Genomic DNA, 14,694 nt, shown 5'->3' on the forward strand with positions numbered 1-14,694 from the left:
CTGCACTCTTCAGCTCAAGGCAAGCTCTCTACCGCCACGGCATCACTTCTGGGTTTTTGAGTGGTTTATTGGAGATTAGAGTCTCATGAACTTTCCTGCCTGGACTGGCTTTGAACCGTGATCCTCAGATCTCAGCCTCTGGAGTAGCTAGGAGTACAGGTGTGAGCTACCACGTCCCCTGTACCGCCCCCCCCCGCCCCCCAAAAACTGATGTATTTTATGTAGACCTTTTACATAGTACTTCCACCTTCCCTTTAAATTCTAATCTAAATCCAGGAGTTGGTGGCTTACACCTATAAACCTAGCTACTCAGGAGGCTGAAATCTGAGGATTCCAATTCAAAGCCAGTTCAGGCAGGAAAAGTCTGTGAAACCTTTATCTCCAATTAACTACTAAAAAGCTGGAAATAGTGTTGTGGCTCAAAGTGGCAGAGCACTAACCTTGAGCACAACAGCTCAGAGACAGGGCCCAAGCATGGAATTCAAGCCCCAGGACCTGCACAACAAACAAACAACTAATCTACTTGAGAAATTCACTATATTCTGTTAGTTATCAGTTAACCTATTAGGCAGCTATGATTTGGTTTAAGAGGAGGTCTTCCTCCTAAGTTCCCAACTTCATTTTTTTTAACTGTATTTTTTTTGGGTGGGGCGGGGTGGGGGAGTGTCTTTTTTCTTTTTTTGGTACTGGGGATCAAACCCAGGATGCTGTACTTCCTAGGCAGGCACTTTGCCACTGAGCTACATCCCAGCCCATCAACTTTATTTATTTTTTTGGGTCCGGTCATGGGGCCTGAACTCTGGGCCTGGATACTGTCCCTCAGCTCTTCAGCTCAAGGCTAGCGCTCTACCACCTGAGCCACAGCGCCACTTCCGGCTTTTTTCTTTTTGCTTATGTGGTGCTGAGGAATCGAACCCAGGACCTCATGCACACAAGGCAAGCACTCTACCACTGAGCCACCTTCCCAGCCCACCAACTTTATTTTAAATCACATTCATCTCTCCTGCATTTTGTTTAGGGGGCAGGACCAAAACTGGGGTTGGAACTCAAGACTTACTAGGCAGGCACTCTACCACTTGAGCCACATCTCCAGTCTTTTTGTACTTTCAGACAGGTTTTTGAATTTTTGCCCAGGCTGACCTCAGACTGATGCTCCTACCTCTTGTCTCCTGAGTAACGGGAAATACAGACATGTGCCACCCATACGCAGCTTATTTGTGTGTGTATTTGGGGGGGGGGGGGGTGAGGGTTCCCTCACAAATTACTTGCCTAAAGAATCTGCCTTATTTTGTGTGTGTGTGTGTGTGTTGTAGGGCCTGAACTCTGGGCCTGGGCACTGTCCCTCAGCTCTTCAGCTCAAGGCCACTTGAGCCATAGCACCACTTCCAGCATTTTCTGCTTCTGTGGTGCTGAGAAAATCAAACCCAGGGCCTCATGCATGCAAGGCAAGCCACCTTCCCAGCCCCCTCCCTCTTTTATTATACTTATACTTATTTTCTTTACTAAGGTTTCATGGATAAATTAAGATTTATATAAAGCAGATAATCAGTGGACCTAAACCATAAATTCTTTTTTTTTTCTTTTTTGCCAGTCCTGGGGCTTGAACTCAGGGCCTTGTTAGTGTCCCTGAGCTTCTTCTGCTCATGACTAGCACTTACCACTTGAGCCACAGTGCTACTTCAAGCCTTTTCTGTTCATGTGGTATTGAGGAACTGAACCCAGGGCTTTATGCATGCCAAGTAAGCACTCTACCTCTAAGCCACATTTTCAACCCCATAAGTTCTTACCCAAAATGTCAGAACTTGGTATATTGTTAAGTTTTCAAAAGTCACAGTTATGGGCTTACTAACTATAAAACTCATTTAACTTACTTATCACTTTTCTAGAGTTTTCTACCAAATTCAATTTCCTGGTTAAATATTATCAAAATAAGCTACATGTTTTCCAATAAACCTCTCCTATTTTCAATCTACGACTACAAGTTCTAATTATTCAGGTATTAGAGTACTTTTCATGGCAAAATAACTGGCAATCTTCTATGGACATATTAGCTACATATTAGATTTTAAGGAGATAAGAATATGAAACATTATTTTATTTAAATTAGTAAGAACAAAGCATGTTGCTAAATGATTACATTTGTTCATTCCAAATTATTTAGCAAGGTAGTCCAAAAACCATAACAATTTCTTTCTATACTTAAACTATCATTATGTATTCAACACTGAGTATATTATACTGCAAAGCCTAATGCAAGCTAAGATACACAAGTATGAATTCTAAACACTACTGACTAAATGGAGACAAATGGTATGGATATACATGATGAAGGTCAAATCAAGTAATAAAGCACTTAGGCTATAAGGTTTTACCATATTTCCAGTGATGCTCAAATTGTAGGTTAACAATGTTCTTATTTCCCAACAAATGCATTTTTTTTGCTTTTTAAAATCAGTCAAAAGGAACTTAAGGCTGGGTACTGGTGGCTTAGGCCTGTATTCTTGGCAATTCAGAAGGCAGAAAATCTGAGGCTCAAAATCAGCCCAGGCAGAAAAGTCCATGAAACTTTTTTTTTTTTTTGTGGGTCATAGGGCCTGAACTCTGGGCCTGGGTGTTGTCCCTCAGCTCTTCAGCTCAAGGCTAACGCTCTACCACTTGAGCCACAGCGCCACTTCCTGTGTTTTCTGCTTATGTGGTGCTGAGGAAATCGAACCCAGGGCCTCATGCATGCAAGGCAAGCACTCTATCACTGAGCCATCTTCCCAGCCCTCCGTGAAACTCTTATCTCCAGTTTACCACTAAAAAGTAGAAAATAGAGCTATGGCTCAAGTGGTAGAGCATCAGCCTTGAGCAAAATACCTAAGGGACAGTGCAACGAGGTCTTCAGTTCAAGCCCCCCCCACCTTAATCAACTTCTAATTTTTTACTAATAACTTCCAAGTTCTCAGTCACATAGTTATCTAATAAGTAAGTTAATACAGAATTTATTTTAAAAATTTAGGTCACAATTCAGCCTTAATATTGTAAAACATCCATTTGAAAAGTATCAACACTCCCATATGTACATTTGATGAACAGAAATTAGCATCTGCAACCAAACTTTCAATGATACATGTGGAAAAAAATGACAAAATAAATGCAATGATTTTAAAAGAGGTAAGGAAAGATAGCTGGAAAATTCCTTACACCCTTTTGTACTCTGATGCTTTCACACTGATGGGGGAAGGGAGTGGAAGACACAAAGGATAGGAAGTAAAGGGATGGCTATTTATTAGTTTATGAGAGTGTACCTTATTTCACTCAAAGTAATAGGAAACTAAGATGGATACTTAAAGAGAAGAAAACATGACTTCATCATGCCCCTCATTAATGTTACAAGTCTTGGGAACTCCAAAGAAATCCTATTTCTGGAAAAGGGAAAGTATAGAAGGTATAACCTACAAAGAAACAATTTACATATTCCCTCCTTGAACAACATCTGTAGGAGACAAAAAAAAAGTACAATGAAACTAGAAAGTACAATGGGATGTAGCTCAATGGCAAAGTGCTTGCCTAGCAAGTGCAATGCCCAGGTTGGATCCTCAGTACCAAAAGAGAAAAGACCAAAAAAAAAAAAAAAAGTTATAGAAATGGTAGCTCAGAAAGTCTGAAAAATAATTGTTCCAAATTACAGCAAGAAGTCAGAGGGTTCTAAGAAAAATGACCTATATCAAATGGATTACAATAGTATGAGCTAGAAGTGGTAGTTCGTACTTATAATCTCAGGTCCTGGGATGTCAAGTTTGAGTCAAGCCTAGGCTTCATGGCAAGATTCTCAAAATACACAAAAAGCAACTGTATGACTAAGAATTTGGAAGTTAGTAAAATTTAAGTACAGAGCTCTTCTATCATAATGATGCAGAGGATAACACTGATCAAGATGCATGAACTGACATGTTGAATTGAAACTCCTTTGTATTGCTGCTTAAAAGTATATAAAAAATAATTATTAATCCAGACAGTGATGGCTCATGACTGATCAGAAGGCTGAGATCTGAGGAACGCAGTTTGAAGCCAGTCCAGACAGGAAAGTCAATGGGACTCCTATCTCCACTAAACTACCCCCTCCCCCCCACAAAAAAAAAAAAAAAGCTGGAGTAAAGATGTGGCTCAAGTGGTAGAGCGCTAGCCTTGAACAAAAAAAGCTCAGGGACAGCACCCAGACCCAGAGTTCAAGCCCCAAAACTGCCCCCCCCCAAAAAAACCCTCTTGCATTTACAGAGAATAAGCATTGTAAAACTTTAGTAAAGTAACTCTAAAGAGTTCTGGCACAATACCACATTCTGAAAATAGTACCTTACACACAACAAATGCATTTAAATGCACTGCTGAACTTAGAAAGACAAAAAAAAGAGGAATTGAAGGATCCAGAAACAGGAAAACAATTTTTTTTTTGTTTCTCTCTCTTTCTGTGTGTATCTATGCACACATATACTGTACTGGGGCTTGAATTCAGAGCCTCACACTCTCACTTTTTAACTCAAAACTAGTATTTTACCAACTTGAGCCACACCTCCACTTTCAGTCTTTTGCTGATTTACTGGAGATAAGTCTGATGGATTTTTCTGCCCCAGGTTGGCTTTTCAAACCTCGATCCTCAGATTTCACCCTCCTGAGTAGGTATGATTATAGACAGGGGCTACCAGCACCCATCTATTGTTTTTATAGTTGTCAGGAAGAATAGAAGATAACCATTGCTGAGCTTCCTTGCATGAAATCAAAATTTTCAAGCAGAAAAGCATAGAGAATCAACAAGGAAACATGTCTACTCTTTCTGGAATTTGAGCAAAGATTTCTTTCCTGAAAATTTAAATCTTTATTCCTCACATTCGCAGCTCAAATTTTTACTGCCTATGCCCAGAAATTAAAACTGTAGAAACAGTCCTATGCCAATGATTTATAAATATCTGATTGTTGGCCATACTTTAGTCTCTTATTCAGAAAATCTGAAGGCCCAAGAAGTGGCATTTTTAAAGTGATTCCATGTAATGCTTAAATTCTCAAGGGAGAATTCAAATTTCTTGTTGATCCTATTCCAGTGAGATAACTTTTCAAAGTACCAAATAGTAACTTAAATCTATAAAATGTTAATTTAAATCAGGTACAATTAGTGCTTCTACAATACAGAACAGTATGCAGATACTATAGTACAGAATATTGATAAGTTTAGAGATCAAATACAGGAAGAAGGCAATAAATTATGTTTTTATACTTAGTAATAACAATCTGATAAAATGATGGTAGCGTTATACATCTATTAACCCTAACCATTTTGTAAACAAAACATCATTAGGAGTGAAAAACAACCTGACAGTGGAATAAAAATACTGCTTATGATCATAGAAAACCTAGTGAAGGGGGAAAAAAAACCTTACACAAAGAACAGGTACATTATCTAAAAGTCTTGAAAATGCAAGGTGTTGTGTCAAACTGTCCCCCAAATAAAAACAAGTTCCAAGTTCTACTAATATGTTTTTATTTCTGGTTTATTTCTGTAATGAGGATGTTTTACTGTGATATTTCTATTCATGTACACAGTCTACTCTGAACAAATTCATCCTGTCCTCCATGTTCTCATTCCTCCCCTTTTTCCTCTCTCCTTTCCAAACAGTATTTGGTGGGTTTCATTATGTTATCTCGTGTGTGTGTGTGTGTGTGTGTGTTGGGTTTCATTATGTTATCGTGTGTGTGTGTGTGTGTGTGTGTGTGTGTGTGTTGGGTTTCATTATGTTATCGTGTGTGTGTGTGTGTGTGTGTGTGTGTGTGTAAAATGCTGATTCTATTCACTCTTCAGCATCTCATTTCTCCTCCCCTTCCTTTGCTCCTCCACTCCTAGACAGTGCCTCCTTTACATCTCATGTCCCATTACCATTACAATCATCAAGTTCTAGTATGCTAAAATATTGATCTTCATGACCATTGCTGCATTCCAAGAATTTCCTTCCCAACGGAGCAAAAAGGTAGCTATGATAGGCAGTCAAGCAAAGTACTCAAATATTTTTTCTCCAATCATTATTCAGACTTTACACCTTTTAAATACAGAACCATCTAGCATCCACAATTTTCCTTTTAATCCCCGCTTTTTCCCCTATAAAACATGAGGTTTTTCATATAACTAACAGCACATGACCCATGAACTGCAAATTCTTACTAAATTTTAATCCATCTTAAATAACAAATGTAGAGAGCAGAGTCTCAGTCTACTAAGTGCTAAAATGATAGAAAGTGCCACAGCACCTGGGACAATTTTACTTTTTGCTATGGTAAAAATACAAAAGTCCAATACTGCTGGGGGAAGAGGGAGTGATCAAAGTTACTGTTTCTTTTAAGAAAATCAAAGAGCCAGATGTTGTTAGCTCCATTGTTAGCTCAGGCTGAGATCTGAGGATAGTGGTTCAAAGCTATCCCCGGTAGGAAAGTCCATAAGACTCTTATCTCCAATAAACCACCAGAAAACTGGAAGTAGCACTGTGGCTCAAGTGGTAGAGTACTTGCCTTGAGCTGAAGAGCTCAGGGACAGTGCCCAGGCCAAGAGTTCAAATCCTTTGACAGGCAAAAAATAAATAAAATTTCAGAGGCCTAATGTAGCGGCTCACTCCTGTAATTCTAGCTACTAAGGTTGAGACTTAAGAATCAAATTTTGAAGCCAGCCCTAGAAGACAAATCCAAGAGACTCTTATCTCCAACTATCTCTGCAAAGAACAGGAACTAGGAATGTAGCTCAAGTGGTTAGAGGACCTCTTCTATGAACAATAAATACAGTCATCACTTCTATAGAAACATTAAAATGCCAACTAAATATGTATCAAGAAAAATACAATATTCATGGTAATACTGCTTGTAATAATAGTAAAGAAGTAACAAAAACTCAGTATCCCTGACATAAAGACGGTCATATCCCATCCAGGAAAACACTCTTTTCCCCTGTTCTGTGTTCATGTTCTTGCTTGCATGCAACCATGCTCAATTATGCTGTTGGCCACTGTCACTAGAGCTCAATGGACTCACAAGCTTGTCCTGAACTGAAGAGTTCCATGAAATGACTGTGGTGTTTTATTTTCCCCTTTTTTGTTCATTGTTAGTATTTAATACACACTCTCTCTCTCTCTCTCTCTCTCTCTCTCTCTCTCTCTCTCTCTGCGCTTGAATCCTCCTATGGTGTGATATAACCATCAATACTTTTCAGCTTCCAAAGCAGGTTTTGTGAAAATGTCATAAAAAAGCAGTGAATGGGACTTCCAATCAACAGCTCAGCTCTTTTAGGAACAGTAAATGACAAAGTAAGAGGATGAAAATGTCAGTATTTTCATCAAAATATTTATTTTCAGTATGTAGTAACACTCTTTCAAGAAACTCAAGGTTTTGTGCCTTGCCTTATTAGAAATGGGGAAACCGCATAGCTGTGTACCACGGTGGAAACAAAGTGACAGAAGCTACTGGATCACCCCTTTGGCAAACTAGTTAGCATATTGTTTCCCCTCCACTTGAACCTTGCAAATTTTATTATTTCTTAATAAAGGAATTGGGGGAGAGGGGGCAAGAAAACAATTTAAATGTCCGTTAAAAATACTCATAGTAGGGGCTGGGAAGTTGGCTCAGTGGTAGAGCACTTGCCTTGCATGCCTGAGGCCCTGGGTTCGATTCCTCAGCACCACATAAGCAAAAAGAAAAAAAGCTGGAAGTAGCGCTGTGGCTCAAGTGGTAGAGCGCTAGCCTTGAGCTGAAGAGCTGAGGGACAGCGCCCAGGCCCAGAGTTCAGGCCCCACAACCAGACCAAAAAAAAAAAAAAATACAGTAGAAGAGCACTAAAATGAATCAAATAACAGCCACAAACAAGAATAGAAATGGGTTTCAAAAAGAAAAAGTACATGCTGGATGCCAGTGGCACATGCCTGAAAATCCTAGCTACTCAGGAGGCTGACAACTGAGGATTGTGGTTCATATCCAGCCTGTGCAGAAAAATCTATGAGACTCTTATCTCCAATTAAGTGTGCAAGTGCATGCACACACATGCACACAAAGCTATTAGTGGAGCTGTGGATCAAGTAGTAGAGCACTAGTACTCAGGCCCTGGGTTCAAGCCCCAGGACTGGCACAAAAACAACAACAACAACAACAACAAAGTGCATGAAGTATATAATCTACTTTAAGTTCAGAAATAAAATTAAATAATACAGCATATTATATGCAGCAAAACCAGACAAAAATTCAAAAGGATACTAACCAGTGATTTAACCTAAAACACAGATATACAGACACAGATATAGGACAGCAGGTATATATAAGATAAAATGCCATATAGGAGGTTTGAAAGTATTGGTAATGGTTGAATTTGTTAGTTTGGATGGTGTTTATAATTTGAAAACTAATGCATGAAAAATTCTTTTTTCTTTTTACAGAGGCCTGACTGGGATTAATACAATATTGTCTAAAAGAAGCACAGAAGTTTTTAGTAAAAGGTGACAACATTAGTAAACTGGGTATGAATGACAAAATAGCTCAGAAACAAGCTTTTTGTTCAGTGAGAAGATTGGAAGTCAGAAACAACAGTAAGGACCCAGAAGATTAACACTTTCTATTTTTTCCATAACTACTCTACTTCCGAGACAAAGTCAAAGCCATACTCAGGCAAGCTCATGCTTACAGTGGGATAAGAACTGGTAAATTTTTTTTTAATCCCTAGAAAAGGATGCTGAGGGAGTTCTCAAAGAGTTTTACCAAAGGTAAGGAAACAGAAAGGATGTACTACAAAAAAAAAAAAAAATGCAAGAGTAAGGTTAAGTCTGTAATGCAAGAGTAAGGTTAAGTCTGCATAAAATGAACAAAAACAGTTAATCTAAAAGGAAGGGAAGTAGAGCTATAAGGAAGATACTTGGGTTAGGCCAAGGACAAGAAAGCACAAAACACATTAAGGTTGTTTTTTCCCAAGCAAAGGAAATGGCTTGGGTAAATTTTCCTTTTCATGTAGTAATCAAGTTGTTTTTTGGAGGGTGGTGGTAGTGGTAATGCCTGTACTGGGGCTTGAACTCAAGTCTTGGGTGCTGTCCTCTAGCTTTTTTTGCTGAAGGCTGGTACTCTTACCACTTGAACCACAGCTCTACTTTCAGCCTTTTGGTCGTTATTGGAGATAACAGTTAAGACTTTCCTGCCTGGGCTGGCTTCAAACCACAAGCCTCAAACTTCAGAAGCAGCGGGGTGCTGATGGCTCATGCTTGTAATCCTAGCTACTCAGGAGGCTGAGATCTGAGGAATACAGTTCAAGGAAGCCTGGGCAAGAAACTTCATGAGACTCTTATCTCCAATAAACCACCAATATACCAGAAGTGGCTGTGTAGCTCAAGTGGTAGAGTGCTTACCTTTGAGCTTAAGAGCTGAGGGACAGCACCCAGACCCGGAGTTCAAGTCCCACGACTGACATTAAAAAAAAAAAGTTTGGAAGTAGCTAGGATTACACACACCAGTGCCCAGCAGTAATAATTTTTCTGTTTTTGGTGGTTTTTTAATTTGTTTTTGAGACAAGGTATCACTTTGTAGTTCAAAGTGGCCTAACCAAATTTAGCTTTGAACTCACAACATTTACTAGTTTCCTAAAGTTTAGGATTACAGGCCCGAATCACAAAACCAATTTTTAAAGGGGCTGAGAGACATAGCTCAAGTGGTACAGTGCTTGATAACCAACTCCAAGATCTACCTCAATCCCCATTATTACCAGTTAAAGGTAAGAGGTATAGCTGAAACTAATAAATTATCCCCAATTTTGGTTTGAGAATTAGTTGAGATATCAGTAACTCAAAAGGTCTACTTTTTTAATGCAGAGCAGTGGTAGGGGAGTAACTGATTAAAGAAAATCCCTCATACATGGGCTGGGAAGGTGGCTCAGTGGTAGAGCGCTTGCCTTGCATGCATGAGGCCCTGGGTTCGATTCCTCAGCACCACATAAGCAAAAAGAAAAAAGCTGGAAGTGGCGCTGTGGCTCAAGTGGTAGAGCACTAGCCTTGAGCTGAAGAGCTGAGGGACAGCGCCCAGGCCCAGAGTTCAGGCCCCATGACCGGACTCCCTCCCCCCCCCCAAAAAAAAAATCCCTGGTACAGTTAAAGTACAGTAAAAGCCTTGTTCTAAAGTTAGTGAAAACATTTGTTAAATTAATACTAAGAAAAACACACTTAATGGTAATACCTTTTTTGACAGGGGGAGGGGTGCTGGTCCTAGGGCTTGAACTTCAAGGTCTGGGCACTGTCACTGAGCTTTTGTGCTCTTGGGTAGGCCATTTGAGCCATTTTTCCACTTCTGGGTTTTCTTGGTGGTTAACTGGAGATTAGAGTCTCACAGACTTTCCTGCCTGGGCTAGCTTTGAACAGGGATCCTCAAATCTCAGCCTCTTGAGTAGCTAGGATTAGAGGCAAGAACCATCAGTGCCTAGCAACAGTAATTCTTTTTACTTTTTGTTAAAACCCAGGAGCTAGAGGGTATAACTCAGAAGTAAAACACATCCTTAATGCATTTAAGAGCATGGATTCATCACCAGAATCAAAACCCCAGAAGAAACAGCATTTGGTAGCTACTTTCTAAATTTGAAAGTTAATGTTGAGTTAATGCTTAAAAGTCTCAAAGGGTGGGGGTGGGGGTGGGGGGGAGAAGGATTGGGTGAGGGGGAGGGAGGGGCTGGGAAGGGAGGTGAAGGGTAAACAAAGGAGGAGGCTGCAATGCTTGGTAAGAAATGTATGCATTATCCTGCCCATGTAATTGGAACCCCTCTGTACAGTATGTTCTCAAATAAAATAAAATTAAATTAAAAAAAAAAAGTCTCAAAGGGAATTCAGAAAACATAGAAAATGTAAAAATAAGTATTTACTGGTAAGAATCGTAAGAATTAAGCCCTTTTGTCAAATATTACTTATCTATGTGCTATTGCATGCAGACTGAAGCTATAATCAAAATGGTCAATATGCCATACAATTCAATACAGATAGCGATGCCTCTTAACACAGGGTTAAGTGTTAAGAATTTACAACATGTGTGCTGCATAAATACTTGTTGGTTTCTAGAGAATATGTATAGTAGACAAGATACAGATAAAGGTCTGATCTGAATCCCTGTTCCATCAATAACTGGAAATCACTGGGCTTCTTGGTGAGCTTTTCAAAACCTATCTCCTTATCTAGAACTAGTGCTTGTTTGTTGTTGTGGCTGTTTATATGCCTCAAGTGGTCAGAATGGTTACTTCTTAGGAGAGTGAGGCCTTATATTAAAACCCAGCACCACCAAACTAAACCAAACCAAACCAAAAAACCCACTTAATACATGCAAAGCAAAGAACCAGCATAATACTAACAAAACACAAGATTAAAGAGCCTTGGATGACCTAAGCAAGTACCCCAGAAATTTCACATGTCCAACAATGTGCCAGATCCTTTCCCTTTTAAGTCAGGTTTGTCACTCCTACACAAACAGAAAATGAGCTACCTCTATCTGAAAGATCTAGTCTTGTTTATGAACTATCTTAACACCTTAGGTTAATATATATACAAACACAAGCTTACCATCCAAGAGCAATTCTATAAATTTGGTTTATTCTGTGTTAATAGCAACAGTGACGTCCATTACTAAAACCTTCTTCTCTTAAGACTACGAATTAGAAAATTAGTAGTGATGATTTATGTGAACACAACTGAGAATTCTTGTTAATAACCTAATGATAGTTTTATTTTAATCTATTTTCAGCTTGCTTTTGTCTTAAAATAAATCAGGTTACATTTTGTCTATAGATCTCAAAATAGGCAAAGGCAAATAGAACCACATTTTCTCTCAGAAAAATATTACTGTGAAACTTAGGCACTAAAAGCAAGTAAGTAGCAATGGCTGTAAAAAATGCCTATGCACTTTCATTTTTCCTTTCTTAAAAACTTCACATATTCGCCCAATGCTGTTGGCTCACACCTGTAATCCTAGCTACTCAGGAGCTGAGATTTGAAGATCTAGGTTCAAAGCGGGGAAGGAAAGTCTGTGAGACTCTTATCTCCAATACCACTCAGAAAACTGGAAGTAGCACTGTGGCTCAAATGGTAGAGTGCTAGCCTTGAGCTGAAGAGCTGAGGAACAGCGTCTAGCCCAGAGTTCAAGCCCCATAACGGACAAAACAAAAACAAACCTTCACATATTTGGTATCATCTATTTTTCTATAGAAATTCTTTTACTAAGACAAGTAATAAAGACGAAATGTTAAAAAAAAAAAAACAAGAATATTAAGTCAAATTAAGATAATTAACAGTAGTTCAAGAGGAAGACAAATGTTCTTCAGAAAAGCTGACTGAAAGTTACACTGAAGAAGTCCTGTAAGAAGAATACTTATTCTCATTACAAAATAAGAAGATGGTATTAAGAATTCTTTTTTAAGCCTCCCTAGAAGCAATCTAGAATGCATCTGTTACTTTCAGCCCTATGTAGGGAAAGGGTAAATATATAAGAACCTGGAAGAAAGCTTTGAAGTGAGCATCCTCTTGAACTGTAGTGTTCTGATCACTTGGGAGAAGAGGAAACAGGCTCTGAAGTCTCACCCTTTCACAAATCACCTTGTTAGGATGGCCAGGCAGAGGTGCTGAATTGGCCCCGGGAGATATCTGGGAAAAAGAGGGAGAAGAAAAGGATAGTTCATGGCTAGCCACACCAATATGAGGAATTATGCCTAATGAAGGACAGTCTAGATTTTTCTAGCACTTGATGAGTTAGCAGAGACTGGAAAGAAAAATTAACTATAAACATAAAACAGATGAGTGTCCAAGGTTGCCTCTAACACTAGATCACTTGCAAAAAGGTTTAAGGCAAAACAGCACAGCTCCAAACAAGTCCTCCTCCCCTCCCCTCCCAAGTATCTATTGCTATCCTTTTAGTCAGCATTAATTTTAAAATCCTAAAGGTCAGACTGCAAGTTTAAAAAAAAATTGTGGAATTAAAGCCGGGTGCCAGTGGCTCATGCTTATAATCCTAGCTACTCTGAAGGCCCAGATCTGAGGATCACAGTTTGATATTATCTATGAGACTATTATTTCCAATTAACCAACAAAAAGCCAAAAGTGGAGCTGTGGCTCAAGTGGTAGAGTGCTATCCTTGAGCAAAAATGCTCAAGGACAGCACCCAGGCCCTGAGTTCAAGTCCCAGCACCACACAAAAACAAAACAAAAAAGAACCCTGAAGTAAAATCATATACCTTAAGTACATATTGAGTGTTTCTCTAGACTAAGAATATTTTTTTTCTTATTGCACATTTAGTTAACCTTTCAAATGATCATGCATTAGAATACAGACTTCATAGCATTTGTGGTAAAACTTCTATCTCTATGGTATCTATGACTGTACACCATGACATTCAGCCACCTCATGTTTAACTGGGACCATGTTCACACTATTCTATAAACCTAGCAATTTTAGCACTCCATAGGGCAAGAAAGGAGTTCCAAGGAAACCTGAGTTACAGAGACCCTGTCTCAAAGAAACAAAAAACATCACCACCAACAGCAGCAAAATCCAAGCCAGCAACCTTCCTAAGGATTAAGGAACAAGATAAAGTCAAAGTAAAAGACAGCTTTCAAATGCTTGACTAAGAGTCTCCTTTAACTCATTATGTAGTGTTCTAAAAATGATGACTATCACATGACTATAACAGTGGAATTCTCTTCTCCTTAGGTTGAGGCTATAGACTTGTCTCTAAACTAAAAATTATGGGCTCTAAAACTGTTGCTTTAAGAATTTCATTCTAAGTGCCCTTAGGTGACAGGCACTAACAAAAAAAGGCATGGTTTCCTACTTTTAACAAAGGGAATTCATTGTATAAATGTAAATACTCTGATGATAGCAAGCACTAAGTGGTATGTTCATGTAATATCAAGAGACAACAGTGTAGTGAGGAAATGGTAAAATGTTCAGAACAGCTGGACAATGAAAAAGAAACCAAGAGAAAAGGAGAGATACCATGAAGCCAAATGCTAATTAGCATATTTGCTGTAATAACCTTCTTTTAGTTCTTTTATAATTTTATTGCTGGTTTGCTATTAACTTGGGAAATAGCCAGGTCTATTGGTAAGAGTAAAAATATTTCCAGTAAAATCAAAACACATAAGGACAGGAACTTTAGTTATTTGTTAATTTGTTACATAAAATGTTCTGGACATAAGCTAAGGCTTATCTCTCCACCACAAAAATAAATATCCCAGTATCCATTATCACTATGAGGAAGTATGCATTACTGAATCAAGAAATATCTATTGACTGCTTCCCAGAAGCCAAGAGTTTTATCTAAGGGAAAGAAAATACAAAGAGTAAAACATGGATCTCATCTATGTTTAATGATCATATTCTAATTAAAAAGCAAAACAAAAGCCTGATACTGGTGGCTAATGCCCATAACTCTAAGCTATTTAGGAAGCTGAGATCTGAAAATCACTCACTGTTCAGTGACAGCCCAGACACAAAAGTCCACAGTCCATGAGATTCTTGTCTCCAATTAATCACCAAAAACTGGGAGTAAAGCTGTGGCTCAAATGGTACAGCATTAATTAGCCTTGAACAAAAAAACTCAGGGATGGCACCAGGCCCTGAGATTAAGCCTCAAGACTGGCATAAAAACAAACAGATAGAAGCAGCCAACTATAGTATAATATT

The 14,694-nt window shown here is 38.8% G+C and overlaps 1 protein-coding gene across 7 annotated transcripts in view; it reads right to left on the minus strand.

Annotated features, from left to right (window-relative positions):
• Positions 1-14,694, minus strand: part of Rnf38 (ring finger protein 38) — a 117,608-nt gene that overhangs the window by 32,554 nt on the left and 70,360 nt on the right. For 2 of the 7 annotated variants that reach the window (XM_042695667.1, XM_042695694.1), the window contains one exon: positions 12,507-12,656. The exons of 3 other annotated variants lie outside the window; for them this stretch is intronic. In XM_042695667.1, coding sequence (XP_042551601.1) covers positions 12,507-12,656 — 150 coding nt within the window. The remainder of the gene's footprint in view (positions 1-12,506; positions 12,657-14,694) is intronic. 2 more of the 7 variants (XM_042695708.1, XM_042695699.1) reach the window with 2 other exon arrangements.

Source organism: Dipodomys spectabilis, unplaced genomic scaffold (assembly GCF_019054845.1).
Source record: "Dipodomys spectabilis isolate Male_0828 unplaced genomic scaffold, ASM1905484v1 ptg000006l, whole genome shotgun sequence".
Classification (NCBI taxonomy): domain Eukaryota; kingdom Metazoa; phylum Chordata; class Mammalia; order Rodentia; family Heteromyidae; genus Dipodomys; species Dipodomys spectabilis.